Source organism: Megalops cyprinoides, chromosome 1 (genome assembly GCF_013368585.1).
Source record: "Megalops cyprinoides isolate fMegCyp1 chromosome 1, fMegCyp1.pri, whole genome shotgun sequence".
NCBI lineage: Eukaryota > Metazoa > Chordata > Actinopteri > Elopiformes > Megalopidae > Megalops > Megalops cyprinoides.
Genome location: NC_050583.1, coordinates 70,840,114 through 70,861,834, shown reverse-complemented (window position 1 = coordinate 70,861,834; position 21,721 = coordinate 70,840,114). Strand labels below are relative to the sequence as shown.

General features: G+C 37.5%; 1 protein-coding gene across 2 annotated transcripts in view; it reads left to right on the top strand.

Moving 5' to 3' along the window:
- The window catches only part of LOC118791187 (zinc finger protein Aiolos-like), a 41,657-nt gene extending 24,089 nt beyond the window's left edge, over nucleotides 1-17,568 (top strand). For both annotated transcript variants that reach the window (XM_036548473.1, XM_036548481.1), the window contains 3 exons: nucleotides 4,544-4,660; nucleotides 11,876-11,992; nucleotides 16,665-17,568. In XM_036548473.1, the coding sequence (XP_036404366.1) occupies nucleotides 4,544-4,660; nucleotides 11,876-11,992; nucleotides 16,665-17,380 (950 nt within the window). In that variant the 3' untranslated portion in view covers nucleotides 17,381-17,568. The remainder of the gene's footprint in view (nucleotides 1-4,543; nucleotides 4,661-11,875; nucleotides 11,993-16,664) is intronic.
- Nucleotides 17,569-21,721: the final 4,153 nt, after the last annotated feature.

The window sequence follows — 21,721 nt, the reverse complement described above, 5'->3', positions numbered from 1 at the left end:
TTGTTCTACCAGTGCTTAAATTTCTGTAACACTACAATATATTTATGATGCTTTGGATGTTACTTTCTTGCACACTTAAAATTTACTGGGCTCTACATTTTGCCAAGTACTTTGCTAATTTTTTATTCATTTTCAGGTCAGCATTAGTGTAGAAAATGTTTTTTCTCCTCTGCGGCTGGAAACTGACAGCACACTCTGTGGTTGGCTTGCATAATATCTGACAATGCTCTCACACCCCCTTTGATCTTATTTGCTTTCCTGGGTGGTAATTAGCGCCTCTATGGTTTGCAGTAATTCTGTCATTCTCTCCAGTCCTTTGGGGGCTGAATTTTATCTATCACTCTTGTACGTTAACAGTAAATTCTCTTTTCCTATTGTGATTATCTGATTCTGGACTTTGTTCATAGTGAAAACATCACTTTCATTTTTAAACATTTAAGATTATCAGATGAACAGTGTGCTGCTTTAAAACCTGTTGTAAAATGTATCAGAAAAAAAAAAATTAGTAATCCATCAATAAAATTCTATTCAAACATAACATCCCTCTCTACTGTTACAGTAACATTTAATGCAGTATTTTGTCTTTTTACTTTAAGCATAACATAAACTCACATCTTTGTATGCAATACTTTGAAAAAACAGGCAGTGAAAAAAAAATCTATATAAATCATCCTACTATTCAGCTTCATTTCTTTATTTTCCATGCATACATAATGACATTTTTCACTCCAGGTTCAACAACAATAATGATGCAACTAAACCAAAGGCACGTTCTCCTTCACGCTTTGAAGTCATTTTGCAACGGCACCTCTGCAGTCCCTGTGTCTTTTTCTATCCTATAACCCTGAGATGCTGGTTTCAAATAGACTTTCTTCTCAGCAGACTCCTTCTGCCAGTAACATGGGCAGATACTCACACATTCATATGTGTAATATCAGTGGTTAGTGCTTTCTTTGACAGAGGTGCCTGTCTCTACACTAAAAGAAGAAAGGAGATGCCATTTAAGGAAATGGAGACTCATATTGAAAATATGCATTCTGTTTTTACTCAAGCATTGGTAGTACAACTGCCATCATTTTCTCATCAAAACAGGTGTTTCACTTGGAAACTGAAATACTCTAATAATGAAAAACAACGAAGATGTTTCAGAATATGTTCGGAGGTATGCATTAAAGTTGAAGATGTGGTTACTCTGCATGTGACCTGTCCTTTACCATTCGATTTAGATAAGAGATCATAATAGGATATGTATTTTGATTAATTTAATATGCAATTATTCTCAGGCTCCCAAGATCCAATATTCCAATGTGACTCTGTTTTTTGTACCCAAGAATTGAATAAAACTGCAGTTCTTTGTGTGTCAGCAATGACTCGCTGCAATGAGATCTGAACTTATCCACGCTCGCACAGGCAAGAAAATTCATAATATCGGTTATGATAACTATCATATCAATTATGATATCAATGCTTTTTTTTAGCATTTTTCCCCTTTTTCGGCCAATTTTTGTGATTAATAGTTGTACACAAGGCTCTTCCCACCATACATACATCCAAGTGACTCACAGATTTTCATGGTTGCAACGAGTAAACCCTGGTTTATTGGCTTATTCTGTTGCTGCAGGTTCCTGGTCATTGTTGACAGATGGCATGGCCATTTATGAACATGGACTGTAGGGCTCAGCCTGTGTTTAGAACAAGCACCTTTGCTGTCTGAACCACTTGGGAGATCAGATTACCAAATTCAATGTTTTTATGCAAGATATGCAAGCACTTGTTTATGAACATTGATGAGGAAAAACACTAAATTTAAAAAATTTTGTCAATGAAGTGAGCCAGGAAATTGAGTAGTAACCTCATGGTCAAATGTCATTTTTATATTGTAATCATTTGCAGTTTGACTTTTACAATGTACTATTGACTGTGGTGAGGAACAGAGCTTAATTCAACATAGTTTGACTAATATTATCTACATTCCATCATCCACTTCAGTACATTGAAAGTAAGAGCATTAACTTACCTCAACACAGTTAAATGGCAGCTTTGTCAGCTGCTTATTAATACCCGTTTGAAAGAACATGGTGTAATGTAGTTATTAATTATAAAAAAGTAGTCTTCATGTAAAATTAAAAATTAGCAAATTACCAGTAGCAATAATGTGATATGGGTCCATGATTTCTGACTTAATGACATATAAGGCAACTGAATTATTTATTCAATTAGCCTGCTGTCAGGAGACAGTGATGTTGCTCAAGTTTTAATATTAAGTATCAGATTTAAAAACAAGTAGTAGTTGCCTGTTACCTGAAAATTCTGATAGCACTGCATTCTTTCAGTACATTGAGTATATTGAAAATACTGTATACTTCAAATGTAATACAAATTGCCCATAAAGTATAAAAACAGTACCAAGTAATAGAAGAATACACTGCATTAGTGCCTGCTTAATTTTAATAATAGTTCTTGTGTCATTCTATATTAATGGGCAGCAAAATACAATTATTTATAATAAATAATTGTATTTTGCCTTGCCTAATTATTTATAATAAATAATGTGTCATCAAACAAAATTCTGCACTTAAGTTATTTGTATTGTTAGTACACAAATAAATGCACAACTCCCAAATACAAAAATAGAGAAACAGATATTAATAACACTTAAAAGTACTTCAACAAGATCATTCAAACCAGAGCATGTATTCAGTCCTTTCTTGACTTCAAGATTTCTTTTCATAAGCATGTTTATTTGTTCTGGGATTGTATTGCACCAAAAGCACACTCACATTTTGAGCAAAAAAACTCAAAAGATCTGGAAAAGTCTGTAGCTATCACAGTTATACTGACTTCAGATAAGTTAGTCTAGAGAAATAATGTAGTAGTAATGGGCAAAATGGCCTTGCTTGGCCCATCATGAGAAACTCCACTGCACAGTGCTATCTGTCTGCCTTAGAAAGTGAAATGAATCCTATAGTGAGAAGCTATACAAAGCAAAGTCACATTAAGAACCAAAATTATTTGATGTGAGTCTTGGACAATAAAGAATCTGGTGAATAAAGACAGTTGGAAAGTGTAAATACAGTAAAATATTTTATCTCTTGGTTAAGCACAACTTTGTTCTATTCTTAGAATAGAACAGTAGAGCAAACATAACAACATGCAACCTGTACATAAGCCATCACAAGCATCAATTATGTGATCAAGCAGAAAAGTGTATATGACAGACACTTTATAGATCATGTGATCCATTTGAAAAAATTAGATTTCATCCTTTAAGTCTGTAGTGGAAGAAACAGAATGCTGTTCTGACTACAGAAAACAGAAGAAATTAATTCCTCTTTCACATCTTTGGGGGCTACAGTGTCAAGTATTTGTATCCAATGTTTACTTGCTTAATAACTTCATGTCAGTTATCAACTTATGTATCATTAGTTTTAATGTTATTTTTCCTCTTTATCCAACTATATGCTTTGGAATTGCCAGTTGTATATTAGGCCTGTCTCACCACAGCAACCTCTGCATTCATGCAGGAGCGCTGAAGTGAGACAAATGCAATCCTATGAAATACTTACATGCAGCCAACAGTTATTTTTCACAGAAAAAAAAATCACACAGCATGCTATATTGGAGTGGGTGCTTATTGGAGGATAGGCCCCACTCCACCAATGTCACCAGGCGTTCATAGGTGTCTGATGAATCACAGCATGGCTGAGAGTGGTGGGAGGAGGAAACCCTTGCCAATTTACCCCTCTTACCCCCAGTGGAATGAGGTCAGTTTGTTTTGCTGCTGAAGAATCCTGGTCATTGTCAACAAATAAGTTGCAGGGCTCAGCTTGCACTCAAAGAGAATGCCTTTCTGGCTGAGCTACTTGGGACTGCAGTCTTCTGCATTATTGCTCATTTTTTTAGATACCCACCCTCTTGTGTGTATTCACTTAATTTTTATTTGAATGTATTCACAACAGGACTACACTTTGCCAAATAGCCTGTGGGATGTTTCTCAGTGCTCTTAGGTTGGCATATAGCCAGCCAGCCAGCCAGAGTGATGTTAGCTAGACATAACTTCATAATGACAGGTTTAGCTTGCAAGTTTAACAATCACAAACGATGATAACATTTTGACTAGCATGGCTGTTTTTGCACAATAAAATGGTCATTTCTATCTAGCTAACTAGTAAATAAGATGATGATCCAGAGGACAACTAATCAAATGAAGCCAGCAGTAGTCCCATCATTATTTTATTTTTCAACCTATCACATAGTGAAGCAATATAAATAATGAAGCAAACAGCTATTATGAGAGTGGGTTACAGGTATATCTGTTTTTAGTGTCTGTTTCACAGGTAATGTAAGACTGCAGTGCCATTACAGATCTACCGGGTAAACCACAGTCTGATCTTCTGGGGAATTTTACCCAGGCTTTATCTGCAGGGTCATCGTCCCACTTTTTTCTGCAGTGAAAGCATAAGGTTGTGTTCTGTCTGTGAGTGAATGTTTGGCATGCTTCATTAGCAGGTGAAATGATCTTTTGATTGATTCTCTCACGCAGTGGAGAAACCCTACAAGTGCAACTACTGTGGCCGCAGCTACAAGCAGCGCAGCTCTCTAGAGGAACACAAAGAGAGGTGCCACATCTACATGCAGAACAAAAGCAACATCGAAAGAGGTGAGCCACTCTCACCTACATTGACACAGGCATGCGTGCAAGCAAACACATGCACATTGACAAGCACCATAACACAGACTTACAAGGAGAGGTGCCATGTCTACATCACAGTTAAAGGCAAAGACAAACCCAAACATGCACAAACCATACATACATGCACATGCAAACAGAAAAAAACACACATAGACATACTGTATGTACACAGATACTCTGTGTTTCTAGTCTCTAGTTTATCAGAATATCATATTTTTATTATGAAAACAATCCATTAGGCCTAGCTACGCTCATAATTTTGCCTGTGTTAGGTGCTGACTTCAAAAGCCAGATTCTCTAAAGAATTGTGTGTAAGAATTGTGTGTATTCTGTAAGCAGCAAAAAAAGCAAACAACATTTACTAACCAGTCACAACGGGTATAATAAGCAATTAAGAACAGTTTTACATGGATAGCAACACCTTGTGCCCTTGGTACACGTGCTGTTTTTCATATGCATGTGTATATCTAGGATAAATGTACCAAAAATTTTGAACAGTTTCCAAATGTGGTCCATTAAAACATAAATTGCTAAATTTACGAAAACCAATATAATGTGCAAGAATTTGCTTAACAAGAAACCAGCAAAGTTTAAATTTAGATTTTTGTTGTGATGTGTACTTCCCTTCGATCTTAGCCATAAACCTTGGATCAAGTCTTACTATAGATCATAGATATAAAGAGACATATTGATAGAGGTTATGGTACAGATGGATAGACAGATAGGTACTGTTATGTAAGTCATTTCTAAAAGTATACAATATGGGTTCTTGGTGCACAAACAGAACACCGTGAATTTTTTTTTGTTAGCATGCTTTCTCACTTGGATCATGTATTGGGGTATCCATTGTGTTCTGTAATTAAGTCTCACTGTCCCAATTGGATGTTTTTTTCCTGTGAAAGAACCTGCTTTCCACAACAGTCTTAGTAAATTGGTCAAAGACTTCATTCCACCTTGGATGAAAAAATGTAGAGACAGTGTATATCTTCAACTAATCTTCACATATACCCTGTAGCTCTGCTGACAGAACAGAGTTTTTACTAATTTCTCAAATTCACTTCATTAATCTCTTTTGAAAATGTCAAAACTTAAAAAAAAAAACAAACAAGCCCAACAGGCAAATGGAAGTCAAACAAGGTGCAGTGACAGCATTTCTGATGAACTTTACAAGGCAGAAAACCTGCTGCAGACAGCAGTACAAGCAGGAATTTGGCTGGAAAAAAATAACTAAGTGGACGTATGATGAGTGTTTTTCAGTGTGTTACCTGATCAGGGCATGTCATATTATCTTCATAAGTGTGTGTTTGCCTGAAAAATGGACAGTATTGACTGTGATAGTTTTCATCATGGCTGTTTCAAGTGGGGGAGAGTAATGTCGGACTCACTCCAGCTCCAAACTGCTCACCTCTCTGTACAACTGCTCTCTCAGTTGAAACGATGAGGAATACAGCTGCATATGAACAGCAAAAAAGAATAATTATTGTTGAATGTCTTAAGCACTGTACTGAGTCAGCTCACATTCATGATGTTCAAAGGAAAAAAGATGTCAGTTTCATGAACATGGGTGCAGTTGATGGCGCAAAGGATATTAGAGACCATACATAGCCATAAACTCCTAGTTATTATGTTCTTGGATGTCACCTCATGTAAAGCAGAACAGACAACTGTTTGGGAAATATTAGCCATCAACCCCAATGTGTACTGGAATGTCTGATGACAGAGAATTAAAGGGCAGCTCCATCTTTTATACAGTATGAAGAGGCAAGGAATGGGGCAGGTGTAAATGTGTTTAACCGTCCACCACTGCTATACCACAGCTTTTATATACTGTGATACTGCTATATCACATCTTACTACTATACCTTTTGGAATTTCACACTGGATTCTTTTTCATTCTCTGTCACAGAGAGAGTTTATTTAGCATTGTTTCTTTGGTTTTTGTTTCTTTCTCTCTCTCAAAGTGGTAGTGAGGCGGGTCTGGCCAACTATATTTGTATTGTGCTGGGCTGTCAGTGTTTCACTTACCAACTGACTGATTATTGTGAGTCATACAGAACTAAGAATTAATTAAACAATAGGTAAAACCACTCAAGAGAGTTAATCTTTTTATTTCTTTATAGTTTCATAGTGCTGTTTGTACTGGTGATTGCATTTGGTATAACTCTGTGTTTTTATAAATAATCAGTTGGAATTGTTCACATTTATTAAATTGATGGAGGTGAATAGGTGCACTTACCAAAAAAACATGAAAAGTTATGTTAAACCCCCAAAAATAAATGCTCTTCAGCAGCTCTCCATCATCCCTCAGCTTTGTTAGACTTGAAGAAGTAACTACATCAACCAGAGGCACCCACGTAAAAACATTAAAATAAAAAACATAAGGTAAAATCTTCTGGGGCTGCACTCATAGTAGGTTGTCAGTTGGTATACATGATCTCAGCCTAAATTGTTGCCTTTAAAGATTGTGTGCATGATCCCTCCTACCAATTTATATTTATCTTATCAAGTTTACTACTACCTGTGATTGTCCTGGTCTTTTCCATGATTGTATGGAGAATTGTCATTTTGGCATATCATTGATACATTGTGTCTATTTAGATGCCAATAGCATATAATATATCATCATCCTTTCTATAGCCCATGTAGAAATGCTGAGATTGTCTCCATTAATGTTTAGGTAGAGTTTTAATATAAAGTGTCTACAGCTGTTGCCACTAATTGTTTACAATTTAAAAAGTCCCATGCACTATCTACAGAAATATGCTCTGAGGAATGCTTTCGTCATATAGAAAAGTTGGCAAAAAATGAAAATGGTGATAGACAGCTTTTTCCTCATTCATTTATTTTAGGATGCACACCCTTTTTTCTTCATTTTCTTTGAAAGTCAGGCTGATCTGTTATTAATTCAATGTTAGGGTCTATCAGCAAATGGCTTTTCTCTGTCTCTTATAGGTTACCATATATTTTTGAACAAGCACCCCCTGCAGACTTTCAGGGAAGATGCTGTGCCTGGCTCTCAGGTGACAGAAACACTAGGTCAAAAGTGTCTACTATGCTCTGCCCACAATTCCATTGCACTCCAAATATTCACAGCCACATTTTAAAAAGCGTTACCACCACTATATCACCCTCCTACACTTGGCAAAATGCTAATGCTATCAGAACAAACATTACAGTCATGTGGTGGTGTCATTTTGGCAAAGATTTTAAAGTTCGCAAAAACAACTATGTTGCTGATAATGCCACCAAACCAAAATCTGGCCCCATCTGTCTTAAATCTCTCTTCATAACCTTTATATTTGACCAAGATTTTCCTAGTCGACTAGTAGTCGTTAGTTCAAGCCATTAGTCGACTAGTAGTCGCACTTTTATGACATTAATTTAATTATTTATATAGGCTATATATTTTGGGGGCCATCAGAAAATGGTTTGAGTTCCAGCGCTGAGGAAGAATGTTATAGGTAACATTGTTAACATTGTGCTACGTTACAGAGAAATACAAAACCGTAATAATGAGCCGTTAAAATATAAATTTTACAAGCGCATGCACGAACTGTTAATGACAATACTAACAGCAAAAGCGGTAGGCTAATGATTCTGAATGTGTGGGAACAACCAGCAAGGAGACTGAACATTTTGTTAATTTATTTCAACACAGTATAACATAATATGACTTAACTTATGAACTTGTAACACCAACACAATAACTTATAAAACAAATGATAAATAAAAAACAGAACATTAAGTAAAACATACAGTAAGCGAGGTAATTTAGCTTCCTCAGTCCCCAAGAACACTTGGATAAGCTTAATACCGCATATGACAATATATTTATTTAGCTGCATATAGCCTTAAATTTGCAATTTGTTAATGTTAATTAGGCATAGTTAATTACTTAGCATAATAGAATAACCCTTTGGTGCATACGGTCACATCGGTGTGATTCGCCGTTTAGTGCCTATGCTAAAACCGGTGCGATTAGAACACGAGATTGGAAAAATGCTAGCTAATTTTAGCTTTGAGGAAACAGTGATTTAATGTTAAAAATATAGCAAATGCTAACTGAAAACTATGAGAAGCTTAATAACCCTAATGAAAATATAACAAACCATGTAACGTAACAGCGCACTACATTGCATAAAAATAAGCTACGTGCGAAAGGGATAATAGTAATGTTAGGCTGCTTAGGGGAGAGCCGAGACGAAAATAACACTTTTCAGATAAACGTCATTTTAAAAGATAACGTTACAGACAGAAACTAATTTTCGTTGTGATCAACAACTCACGTGTGTTCTATCAATACCAGGTTTTTGTACATATGTGAAACGACGTCGGTATAATAATATAATAAGTATAGTTGTTATTGTAGAGGGACGAAAGAAGCAACTGTTACAATCGTCCCGACAGTGACTCCTGACAGTTAAACCTGACTTGCTTCTAAACTGAGAAACTCTGACATGGCAAACTTCAAGATGTGTTAAAGTACTAATTAATGTGTCAAATGATCATGACTATGACACATGAAACAATAGACACAACTTGTCATTCAAAAAAAAAAAAAAAAATTACCGCTTGAGTGAATTTACTTTATGTGATCGAAAACAGCTTCTCGGGTATAACTCCGCGAAAGTATGATGTATCCACGCGATTTTTCTGGGTTCTGCCGTTCTGGTAAGTGTTGCATGCTGTACATGCTGACGCAGTCAGGCATATCAGACTTGTATGGGCTTGGAGAAAATCGCTGTGTGACTTTGGTATCGGCTCTCCCCTACATGTTTCAGATGATGTCTGAGGTCGATGAATGATGGGCGAATCTTTACATGCAGAGTTTGCATGTCACCTTGGGGTCATCCTTTACACGCTCAAAATGATCCCACACTTTGGATGATTTCCCGACATAGTCTAATAACTTTTTAACGACAAGGCGCACCTCCCGAATTGAGTTTGAGGGTTTTTTTCTGCGATTAACCGACCAATGAAAACTTGGTCTACTAAGACTCTTCTCATCGATAATAATGTTTGGTTGACTATTATGGGGCAGCACTAATATTTGATACCCAGAAGTAGTCTTGTTGCCAATTAATGTTTTTACTGTATTGTTTCAAGAGGTTCAATGTCATTGTTATTGTGTGGTACCCAGAACTGGACACAGTAAATGTGGTCTGACAAAGGCATTGAATAACATTGACATAATTTCCTTTGATTTACTCTCAAGAGTATTTGCTGTATATCCAGGTATATTTTATTAATAGATGTGGATAGATATTGGTTATTTATGTAAATTGTATCTTTTTGGTACTAAAAATGTCAGCAATGTTGTCAGTTCAGTCTTTTGTAGGTTATTGACCTATTTTTTTTTCCAACTGGCAGCACAACTAGTCAGTGGCAAAACTGTTAGATTTGTGAATAGAAAGAGGTCACTGGGGCATGACTGACTGCATTGGCATTATAAAAAATATCCTTACCAATCATACTCACCCCTGTTGGTTTAATATAGGTCATGGCTATTGCATTTACAGCTATCAAGGGAAATGCATTACTTTTAATCTGGTAAATACACAGTCTACAATGGGAAATGAGTTTGATCTGAGTAAATGAAGGTAAATTGGGTTATCGTATGTGTAAAAAAAAAAAACAAACTGAGAGGAAACACCTCTTAGGTCTGTTTGCAGTACTCTTCTTGTCCACTGTGATAACACAAGCTGTGAGGAAGAGAAGTCAGCTATTCTCTGTGTTTGTTATCTTGTGGGCACCAGTCAAAGTCTTCTGGGGCCTAAATGAAGCCTTTCTCTCTCTCTCTCTCTCTCTCTCTCTCTCTCTCTCTCTCTCTCTCTCTCTCTCTCTCTCTCTTGCTTGTGTGCACATTTCAGCTTCCCCTGAGTGTTAATCTGATAATGTGCTCCGGTTGCACAACTCACCACTTCTCAACATCCCTCTCTATACCACATGAGAGCCGATGCAGGAAGCCCTGCTCTCTGCCTGCTCTGCACTGCAGCTGTGGTGTCATCCGCCCTGACATCCTCCTCCTTGCATTTCTGTTCTTCTCCACATAAATGTGAATAGTGTACATGTGTTAATTGGTGTCTTAAGTGAGCAACAGAATACATTCTTTAAACTTATGTGAAACAACTGAAATGCCTTTTAGGTCATTGCTTATAAATATTATTTAGCAGAGCTAATTTTAAATGAGCAGCATTTATAACAATGGTGTGCCAAATTCATCAACAGCTTGAAAATGGGAGGTCTGAATCGATCACATAATTATAATGATATAACTTTTAACTTCTATAACTTTCATGATATGGTGCTTTCCTGGAGACCCCATTGTAGACAGGGTCCTGTTTTCCCACCGATTATTTTAAAACATTTTTTCAAAAACATTTTTTAAAACATTGCTAGATAAATGTTAGATAATTCATGATATTAACATTGTGTAAATGTTTGAATATTTAAATATAGTTAATATGTACTAAAATAATGTATAGTACAAATATTCACAATTATGACATGTGCTGTGTGATGGTTCAGGAATTACAGGACAAAGAAAACAAGACCCAAAACAATCTTCTGATCAGCATTTCATAGGGTGAGCAAGACAGTGCACACTTGCAAAGGATGAAGTATATACTATATATGTGTGTTTACATTTATGTTTGTTAGACCAACTACGAGCGCCCCTGGTGGTAGAATGATGAAGTACTCCTTTGAAGTATTCAGTAGTGTTACAAACAATTTTGGTATAGCAGCCTGTTTGAAATAATTTCTGTGTGCAGCCAAGCAGATTTTACTCTCTAGGTCACTTACACTTCCTTTCTCAGTAGGCTCAGTACTCTCTCTGAGTGCTAGGTCAGGTTCTTCGGGATCTCTTTCTCTAGCTCACCCTCCCCCCCCCCAATTTCGCCCGCTCCTCGCCTTCTACACTGGCCACAACTGCACTTCATCTTGCCCAGTGGCAAACGAAAGTTACGTCAAACAACTTCCTGTGTTCTGCAGAGATGAGATCAGTTTTTTTCCAATGGCTCTGTTATTTTGTGAAAATGTGTGCTGCCAAAAATAAGAAGTCCAAGACAGCCTCAGCTGCATTCTCATGTCACTCCTTACTCTGCTAACTTCTCTGCTGTAGGACACCTACATATTGACTCCCCAGGGAGGTAACAGCTATCGTTGTGCTTTGTCAAACAGAGTGTGAGGAGGCCAGGGGGTCCAGGGTACAGATGGGGACAGAACGTGCTCTGGTGCTGGACAGGCTGGCCAGCAATGTGGCAAAACGTAAGAGCTCTATGCCACAGAAATTTGTTGGTAAGACCACCTTTTTTAATGTTTTGTGAAGCTATGACACAAGATTTAATGTCGTGGGAGAGAAATAGAATGGGGGGGGGATGAGGAGTGTGATGTGGTGAGAGATGATGGGGGGAGGGGTATTGGTAAAAAGGTTATGACAAAGCCAGGTGAAAAGTGAAAATGTACTCAACTGCAGAAGACAGAAGTGTTTGCTGAGGAAGCAGAGTAGCTGGTGACTTTTGGTTGTGGTAGTGATGTTTCCACACTGAAAGAAGCACACAGACCACCCGTGTGTGAGATAGAGCACTTTAGCTCTTAGTTTCAGTCAGTGTTCTGTGTAAATCTCTGTCATGTACCAGAAGGCAGCAGCTCACCAAGCTGGTGACCGTACCTAGTTAATCACAATGATAAATGTAGAAATGCAAATATAGAAAAACTCATTTACACTTACTTTTACATACTTGAATTTTGCTCCTTCTGCTTTACTACAAATTATTCACAAGAGCTATGCTGTTCTTGTGTCATGCCTGTAAGTGTCATGGAAGCTTGCTGTGTGCTTTATTTGTTATGTTATGCATGCTTTGACTTTAATTGAGCACACTCTTTGTGCAAAGTGCATATGATGTGCTAGTTATTCATAAACACTTGTGCCAATCGATAAACCATTTTAACCATTTGGCTGATCTTCAGTTGTATTTTTAAGGAATTAAACCGCTTCAGCTGAAGTTATCATTTTTAATCTTCATTGAATTTTATGTATCATGTTAAATGTGAAATGTATATGCATGCCTTCTTACATTTACATTTACATTTATTCATTTAGCAGATACTTTTATCCAAAGCAACATACAAAAGTGCATATAGTGGGCAAACAGGCACAGGCACAAGGGCAAGATGTGTACAGGTCATACAATGCAGACAGTGCTGAGGCTGAGCACAAGGTCAGTGTAGCGAGACAGAACTAATCTGATCTAGGGGTACATATATCAAATACAATCATTGGGACAATAAAGTACCACTATGCTACCTAGGCAAAAACGTGCTACAAATACAAGGTAAAAAACACCTTCTGTAGTGTTTGTTGAGCGTAGTGGATGATCATCGGAAGTAATGCAGCATTTGAGACTGGAAATCTATCAATGAAACAGAAACTGGAATTTTTGGAAAGCAGAAATGGGGAAAATTTACTTTTATAAATTGTTTCAGTTTCTGTTTCATTTTAGAGAACACCAAAGATGTCCTAGTTCGAAGTATTAGGAAAAAAAAGCAAGAAAAAAGAACTTTACCCTAAATTAATTGTATCATTATAAAGCAGGCACACGTAAAATGTAGTAAGCTAGGATTCATGATTCAGACTTCAATTTTTGAGTTTGTATTGAGTAGGCTTTCTGCTTTGGCCAAGAGATATTGACTCAGTACAAAGGTAAACGTTATGTAATTTACATTTTGCTGTACTCATCTCGTACAATCAAAATTACATCTATAATATTACATCAACTATTCTTTTTATCCACCATTGTTTTTCTTTCTGAAGTCTCTCTGCAACAAGAAACCAACTGCTACTCATAAGTGACAGTAATTTGTGTTCACCAGACTTTTGCAGTATGATGAACGACCAGGACATTTTTGGCTGCTAGAGCTTTTGTCTAAACGGCAAACTATCATTTTACAAGACAGACATAGCCCATGCAGGACCTAAGCTAACACAGAAAAGCCAATGGAGTCCTCTAGGGTTTTAGGTAGGGAATTTTAAGTCTTTTCCAACTGTGGTGGAAATGGAGTTTTCGATGTAGTGTGTGTAAAACTTAACAACCAGTACTGAACTGAATGGCATGTTACAATATGCTATGGATGTTTTGCTATGCTATGGAAGTTTTTAACTCTGAAGAGGGAAGTTGACTGTATATTCTTAGAAGTGACTTGTGTCTGGCTAAAAGTTCCTGTGTAGTTTTTTTAGAATATTGAAGTGTGAAAAGTAGAAAACTAAGAAGTTGTTTTTATCTTATTTTTTAGCAAGGATAAATTTCTCACCCAGAAATACAGGTTCTCTCAAAAAGACCAGGAAGAGTACCAGTGTGGAAAATGACTGTGAAATATTTACTGTACACACCAGCTTTTTTGTCCAGTACTATAAAGTCAAATAGTAAAATAATCAAAAGTGGAAACTTTATGCCTGTAACATATTTAGTCTCTGTACAATTAAAGCACTGTGTTAGAATTAAATCTTACTATCATCACATTTCATCACATCAAAGGGAATTAAAGTTAGATGCTACCAAAACAAGAAAGATGTGAAGATGATGTAACTATCAACTGGCTGCAATCAGGTAACATCATTGCATAAAGATTTAACACAAATTAAATGATTGATGAGGCAGCCAGCCAGCCAAACTGGCTGCCAGCCAGGAAAAGTTATATAGGGCTATAACTACAACATACAAAATAGTCATTCAAAAACAATGATAACGATGTTGATGACTGTAATGATACACACTGGTCCAGTAATCTTTTCTGCTTCTCAGTGATTATACTCAGTGTTTTTGGGAGTGTTCTTGGAGTTCAGTGCCACTCACCCTGCAGTTGTGTACCTCTTCACAGTTAACACAAAGGAATCTGTTTTTATCTATTGACAGAGCTCTCCGATCATAAGAAATACTGATACGAGAATCAGCTACATATAGTGATAAAAACATTGGCACAGAATTGTTCCTATGCTCATGTTATTTAAAATCTCCCCTAAGAATCAAGCAGCCATCTTATACAAATCAAATTGGCCAGGCACCATGGCATTAATTATCATGGATACACTTAAAATTAATTACTGTTGGTCAAATTATTATAGTTTATTTTAATTTAGTTAAGGAAATTACCTGCTATGGCATTTTAGCTAGCACAGAACGAGCAATTTGTATTCAGATTGGCACTCAGATAATTAACATGTTGTTTTTATTTTATTCAAGGGTTTTTGGTTGATTTAAAGTATAAACTTCCATTCTTCTCCTTAATTTGGCACCCCACTTTGAAGAACCAAAGGCTTATAATTGAGGAGGTGTGATCGTTATATGCCAGGTGCACTGTCCTTATTTTTGAGAAGAAACTAGCCAGCCAGCTAGGAATCAAATCGATAGGTATAGATATGGTCTTAGATAAAAGACTGGTAACTAGTGAGTTAGCTGCTAACAATATTTCAGACAAAAACCTTGTTCCCTCTACCAAGAGGCAGAAACTTAAAATAGCATGAACTGATCCAAAGTTTCACCCAAATCTACAAAAAAAGGTTATCGGAGCACAAAACAAATGTGCTCAATTTATCATTTCGATCACCAGACCTCAGTCTGATTAAGCATTCGTGGGCAGTTTAGGCAGGGGTATTAATAAAGAGGGAGGACATTTCATTTCCAAATAATTTTTGTCCACTTTGTAGTTTGGAGGCCAGGCTCAGGATGCAGGCATTGGGATTATTGCTGATGGAAGCAGCGTTTGAGCTGGGATTTTTAGTAGCCAATTGAGAGAGGCATGTGCAAGTTGCATGGCCAGGCCAAACACAGTGCCACCCTAGCGATAAAACGATGACCTTTATATATGAAGGTAATAACAGCTCAGCAGCAGTCTGAGCAAACCTGACGTACCTTATTGTGCATAAAGTGCTTTGTTGACTTGTGTGTTGAAAATACGGCAAGATTCATACTGTTCTACTCTAAACTCTGAAATGTTGGAAATGGCTGGTGTTAACCTATGCTATGTTAAGTTGAGTCAGGCTTTATGTGTATTTGTAAATTAAAATACATACTGCTCATGTATATCAGAGATTTTGGTGTGATACAGAGAGGATTTTGGGGGCCAAACTCTTTATGAGGAAATGGTTGTTTGTGCCATGCAGTGCATCCATCAAATTACTATCACTATCAGTGTAAAAGCATGTAATGTCATATAATGAAGAAACTACCTATAGATTTTGTTTGAAGTTTTTTTGATCAGTGTAACTATCTATAGAAGTCAGTATGTATGCATTTAAATTCTGCATTTGAAAACACATCCCCATGAGACTGACAACAGTCATTTTCAGTAAATTTTTGAGCATGAGGTATTTTCAACTTTCGTTCCCAGAGCCTTGAGCTCTGTGAAGTTTTCCAGTTGTGTGTAAGATCACACATTCCTCCCCTGCAGTTTTTTTAGCAGACATTGCAGAAACACATGTATTGCACCATACTAGCAAAGTCATCTAATCGTGTTGAAAAATAAACTGAACTCTACCAGTACAACAACCGCAGAGCAATAAGAGAAGTAACATTTTCAACCACAGCCCTCAAAGGGAGAAAAATAAGGGAGACAAACGTGAGTAGGTGCCTGTCACACTTGTGGGTGCAGCTCTAACTCAGGCCTTCTAAGCCTCCCATCTGTGACTCACACTTGCAAGAAACCAGGCAGGTTTTACTCACACAACATCAGTTATGGGAAGCAAACTGCTGCACATGCCCTCCAACTCTCCATGAAAGCCTAAGCATTTCCACGCCTTATTGCCCTTCTGACTTTCTCATTATGAGCAAAAGCACAGCTCTGCTGCCCTGCTGCTTCCTTATTCTTGGCATCCTTGCATTCTTCCCACTGCTCCCTGGCCAGGGAACATAGCTGCAGGCCCCCTCATATACTGTACAAACATGAGCATTTTTTTTTCCTATAATTGGTGCAGGGGAGAAACGCCTGTGCTTGGACATGAGCTACAACAGCAACCTGATGTTCAGCAAGGAGGGTGAGTTGGTCCAGCGAGGTGTGCTGGACCCAGCACTAGGCTACCTGGGTACTGACAGCATGTACCACCTGATCCAGAGAGCTCAGACAACAGCGGCTCCTGAGATGGCCGCAATTGTCAGTAGTGCCTTCCCCATCCCACTGACCCGTACTGAGTTGTCCAATGGTCACGAGCCAGAGCAGCCACATCCCTGTATCAAACGACAGTCTTCCACCACACAGCGTCCCTCCCCCAACCATAGTGGCCACGACTCCCCTGACATTGACAACAACCACCACCCCCATGAGGAGCCACAGGGCCACAATCATCCACTGTACACCCTGGGCCATTTGCTGGTACCCCGTCCTCGCAACGGGCTGCCACACCCCGATACCCCCTTTCATCCCCCACGACTGTACGAAGCCCTGAAACCCCAATTAGCAGTTCCTCCCCAAGAGGCTCTGCGGGTGGTGAATGGGGAGAACGAGTTGGTGGGGACGTACCTCTGCGAGCACTGTCGTGTGCTCTTTCTGGACTATGTCATGTTCACCATCCATATGGGCTGTCATGGATTCCGAGACCCCTTCCAGTGCAATGTATGTGGTCATCACAGCCAGGACCGCTACGAATTCTCCTCTCACATTGCACGTGGTCAGCACCGACTTATGTTGAAGTGACACACACAGACACAAATATATATATACACATGAAATTGGTATGTGCATTTCTCAGAGGTCTGTGTGTATTTTGTGTCACTGCTGACAATAGCCTACTGTATAACTGTATAGCATTAGCAGACGCTAGGTTGCTATGTAATATTTGCTTTCATATAATACTTAATTTGAAAGAGGGTAGTATAATTCTAGATCACAAAGACATCAAAAAGCATTCCATTTTGGCAGTGCCCCAAATTCAAGTTCAAGTTCAGGGTTTCTGTATCCATTTTTGAAGTTGTTTGTTTTGTATTTTGTTCATGTGGAGCTATCAAGTTGAGTTTTCTTGCATCAATATCTTTGTTTTTCTTTGAATGAAGGACAGATCTGTTCCATGGTATTATTAGATTTTCCACTTGTTCATTCAGTTTGATCAGTCCTGTACATGTGCAGTGTAGTACTGTGGTGCTATATTTGTACCTTCTTTCTTTGTAATGATTTTCAATGGTATGTAATAATGGGAAATGGTAAAATAGTGTTTGGCCACTTTGTATTTGAGAATTACATGTGCCTTAGACGCACACACATAAGCACAGAGACACACATCTACATGTGTGCAGCACTGCCAACTGTACAATATACTAAGGTAGTTCAGTGGCACAGTAACCCTGTAGCAAACTCATCATATTTCGGCCAGTACCTCAATGTCTAGATTATTCTTGAAAGATTTGAAATCTTCAAATAAAGATATGCACAGCTATAAAGATTTGTGCCATAACTGTGACTGTTGTGTACCTGTATGTGTGTTATCCCTTTTCCATCCCTGGCTAGCTGTGCATATACATTTTTTAAATTATTTTAATATTTGTACGTCATCATTTTTGTGAATGTGATTTTGTACTTCTTTGTGTTAGCTAAGAGATTTGCATTCCGCAGTCTGACTTTCTAAAGAGGAAACACAATTTTATATTTTCATCAATTACATTATATCTAGACTGAGACCATTATTTCAGATCAGTGTCTAGGCAGAAGAATAAATGGCTACCTAGGAAAAGGGAAAGGGACAACAATAACTACAATAACAATAGTATTCATAATTTAATGTACATAGTGTTTTGTTGTGAATAACAAAAAACAGTAAACCATAACACAGCACAAACTGCAATTATGTTGAATGAAACAACATCAAAGTATTTGTAAAGTAATTGCCATGAATGTAAGAATAAGTAAAAACTATTTCTCTCAACCACCAGTTCTTGCTTTAAATTAAGACAATATAGTCAATCATTGATTTCTTTTTCAATAAGAAACAACCTATGGTATTCTCCAACAGAATATTACTGATAGGCAAATGTTTATGATTAAGTTGTCCATTGACTGAAGAAAGAGAATAAATATATTATTACACCAAAAAGAGGTTAAAGAATAGTCCATAATGGCAATTATTTATCAGTCAGATCAGTGTGTTGAAAATGTGATTCTGTCAAACTTATCTGTTTGTTTGCAGTGTGAAAGGATTTAAAACATTTGTCTCTATACATAATAGCAAAACACACTGTATGAAAACAGCAAATTGATGATGGAGCCAGCACGTTCTTTGTGCTTGTTTTCTGATCTGTGTAACAGGTAGAACACAACTCTAGTTGTTTGGCAATGATGAATTTTCAGGTTTTAAAATTACATTAAGTGGTTGAATGATTCTTTTCTGCGCTGATCATGTATTATAATGTATAAAACATGCGAATGGAGCATGTACAAATTGAAATTGTGACTTTTTACTGTGTAAGTTCTGTTGTAATTAAAGAAGTACATTTAATTTTATTCACAGCTGAATTCAGAATTTCTGTTGCCATTCATATTTTCACATTCTGTGTGTTTTTGTTTTGCTTTTCTGATACTGTTGTTTCATGCCTTGCTGTTCGGGATATTTATATTTTAATCAATTATTAATGAAAATGTCCATATCTTCATTTAGTATTTACTGTGAAGACAAATCTATTTTAGAGATTGCAGTTTGTTAGAAGAGAAACCATCTCTTAGAGAGAGAAACCGTCCATTTCATAAATTTATTGTCCTTAGAATGCTTTATTCCTGCCTATTCTGCTGAAGTGCTAAAAATAGTGATACCATACTCTTTTTTATGTGGCCTGTCTATTGTGAACATTTCTGTGTTGCTACAGATAAATGTTGCATTGAGAACTTGCAAAAAACAACCTATAAGGTCTCAAAGGTCATTTGGCTGGGCATCATATTTAGTTTGTGGTTTGAGCAATTCACAGCTTCAAAGGGCTGCACTTCACAGATATTTTAAGTTCTCAAAATTCCCCTCTTCACAGCTTTATTAGAGAACATGAAAACTGGTCTAATTTTCTGACAGTCTTGGTTCCTCTAATCATTAGAGTATCATTTTACTTTGGATAGGGGAACATTATTTATGTACATTACTAGATAACATATTTTTCAAAAAGATACCTTTTAAAGCATGGAATGTTTATTAATGTTAATTGATATTTATTAGTGAAATTGTTCACTGCTGGCACCTGTGATATCAGTATTTCTTCCTAGGGATCAATTATGAGTATATTTAGATATACCTTTCACAGTGCAACAAGATACAACAAAGTTATGACAAAGAAATGTGGAATTGTATCGTATTATAGTTGTGTTACTGGAAAGACTAAGCAAACATGTGGAGTGCACAAGTTGTAAAACATTATGTGTGTAAATGCAAATTTCTAAAACGGTCTCTTATTTTTGGTGCATTGTTGATATAAAGGCGCATATTTAAGCGACGGAAGTTTAGCTCTCAAGGATAGGTGCTAATCCCTTGTCTTGTTATCAAATGTGTGTGTTTGAATCAATATTGACATGCTAACAACACAAACACACATGATGCTGGAAGCACATATGAGCTGGAATTACATTCTATGGACAAAAGTATTTGGCCACACCTGTTTTTCAGGGTTTGGGCTAGGCCCCTTATCTCCAGTGAAGGGCAACCTTAATGCTTCAGCATACCAAGATATTTTTGACAATGCTATGCTTCCAACTTTTTGGCAAAACAGTTTGGGGAAGGCCCTTTTCTATTCCAACATGACTGTGCCCCAGTGCACAAAGCAAGGACTATAAAGACATGGTTTGATGAGTTTGGTGTGGAACAACTTGACTGGCCCGCACAGAGCCCTGACCTCAACCCCATCGAGCACCTTTGGGATGAACTGGAACGGAGATTGCGAGCCAGGCCTTCTTGTCCAACATCAGTGCCTGACCTCATAAATGCTCTACAGAATGAATGGGCACAAATTCCCACAGAAACACTCCAAAATCTTGTGGAAAGCTTTCCAAGAAGAGTGGAAGCTGTTATAGCTGCAAAAGGGGGATCAACTCCATATTAAAGTATTTATATTTGAATACAATGTCATTACAATGTAATGGTCAGGTGTCCAAATACTTTTGTCCATATAGTGTACATCCCGTAGCATCTTCTGTGTCTTCTGGTTTTGGAGGCAAACTGGTAAGGATCCAGTTGTGGGCTGACCACTGAGAGTAGAGAACACTAATATAATATGGTAGATTCCAAGTTCATTTGAACTGCAAGAGCACTACACTGTTTTGTTCCAGATATATACAAGGGGTAGACAAAATGGAAGCATCAAGCATTATTATAGTTTATCACCTAATAAGGAGTTGGACGAGCCTTTTCCTTCAAAACAACTTTGATCCATCTTGGAATGATGTTACACTAGTTTGGTGTAACATCACATCTAGTTTTGGGATAGTAGACCATTCTTATTGAGAGACAAAGGAGGTGGAAATCTACTCTAGTCTCTATGTTCCAGAAGATCCTATAAAGGATCAATGATTTTTAGATCAGAGGATTTAAAGCGGCCATGGAAGGTGTTTGACTTCATTCTGGTTTTCATTAAACCACTCATGAATCTGTTAAGCAGAATGTGTGGGGGTGTTACCGGCTTGGATAATGGGAACATCTTGGAGAAAGAATGTTTTTCCCATAGGGAGCTCCTGGTTGCCTAAAATGGCTTTGTATTTTTTGGCAGTGATTCTACCTTGCAGAGTAATGACTGGAGTCACTGGGTCCAGTTATTATAATAACAGTTCCACCACCATGTTTAACAGTAGGGAACAGGCAATATGGGGCAGACTAGGGCTAAGGGTTCCAATGGCTCCAGACATATACCTGCCCAGATGTAGGAGAAAAAGTAAAAAACAACTCATCAGACCATGTTACTTTCCTCCACTGCTCAGAAGTCCAGGTTTTATGCTCATTACACCAGGTTATGTGTTGTTGTGCATTGGCTTTGGTAACAAATGGTTTCCAATTGGCTGCCCTACCATAAATAACAG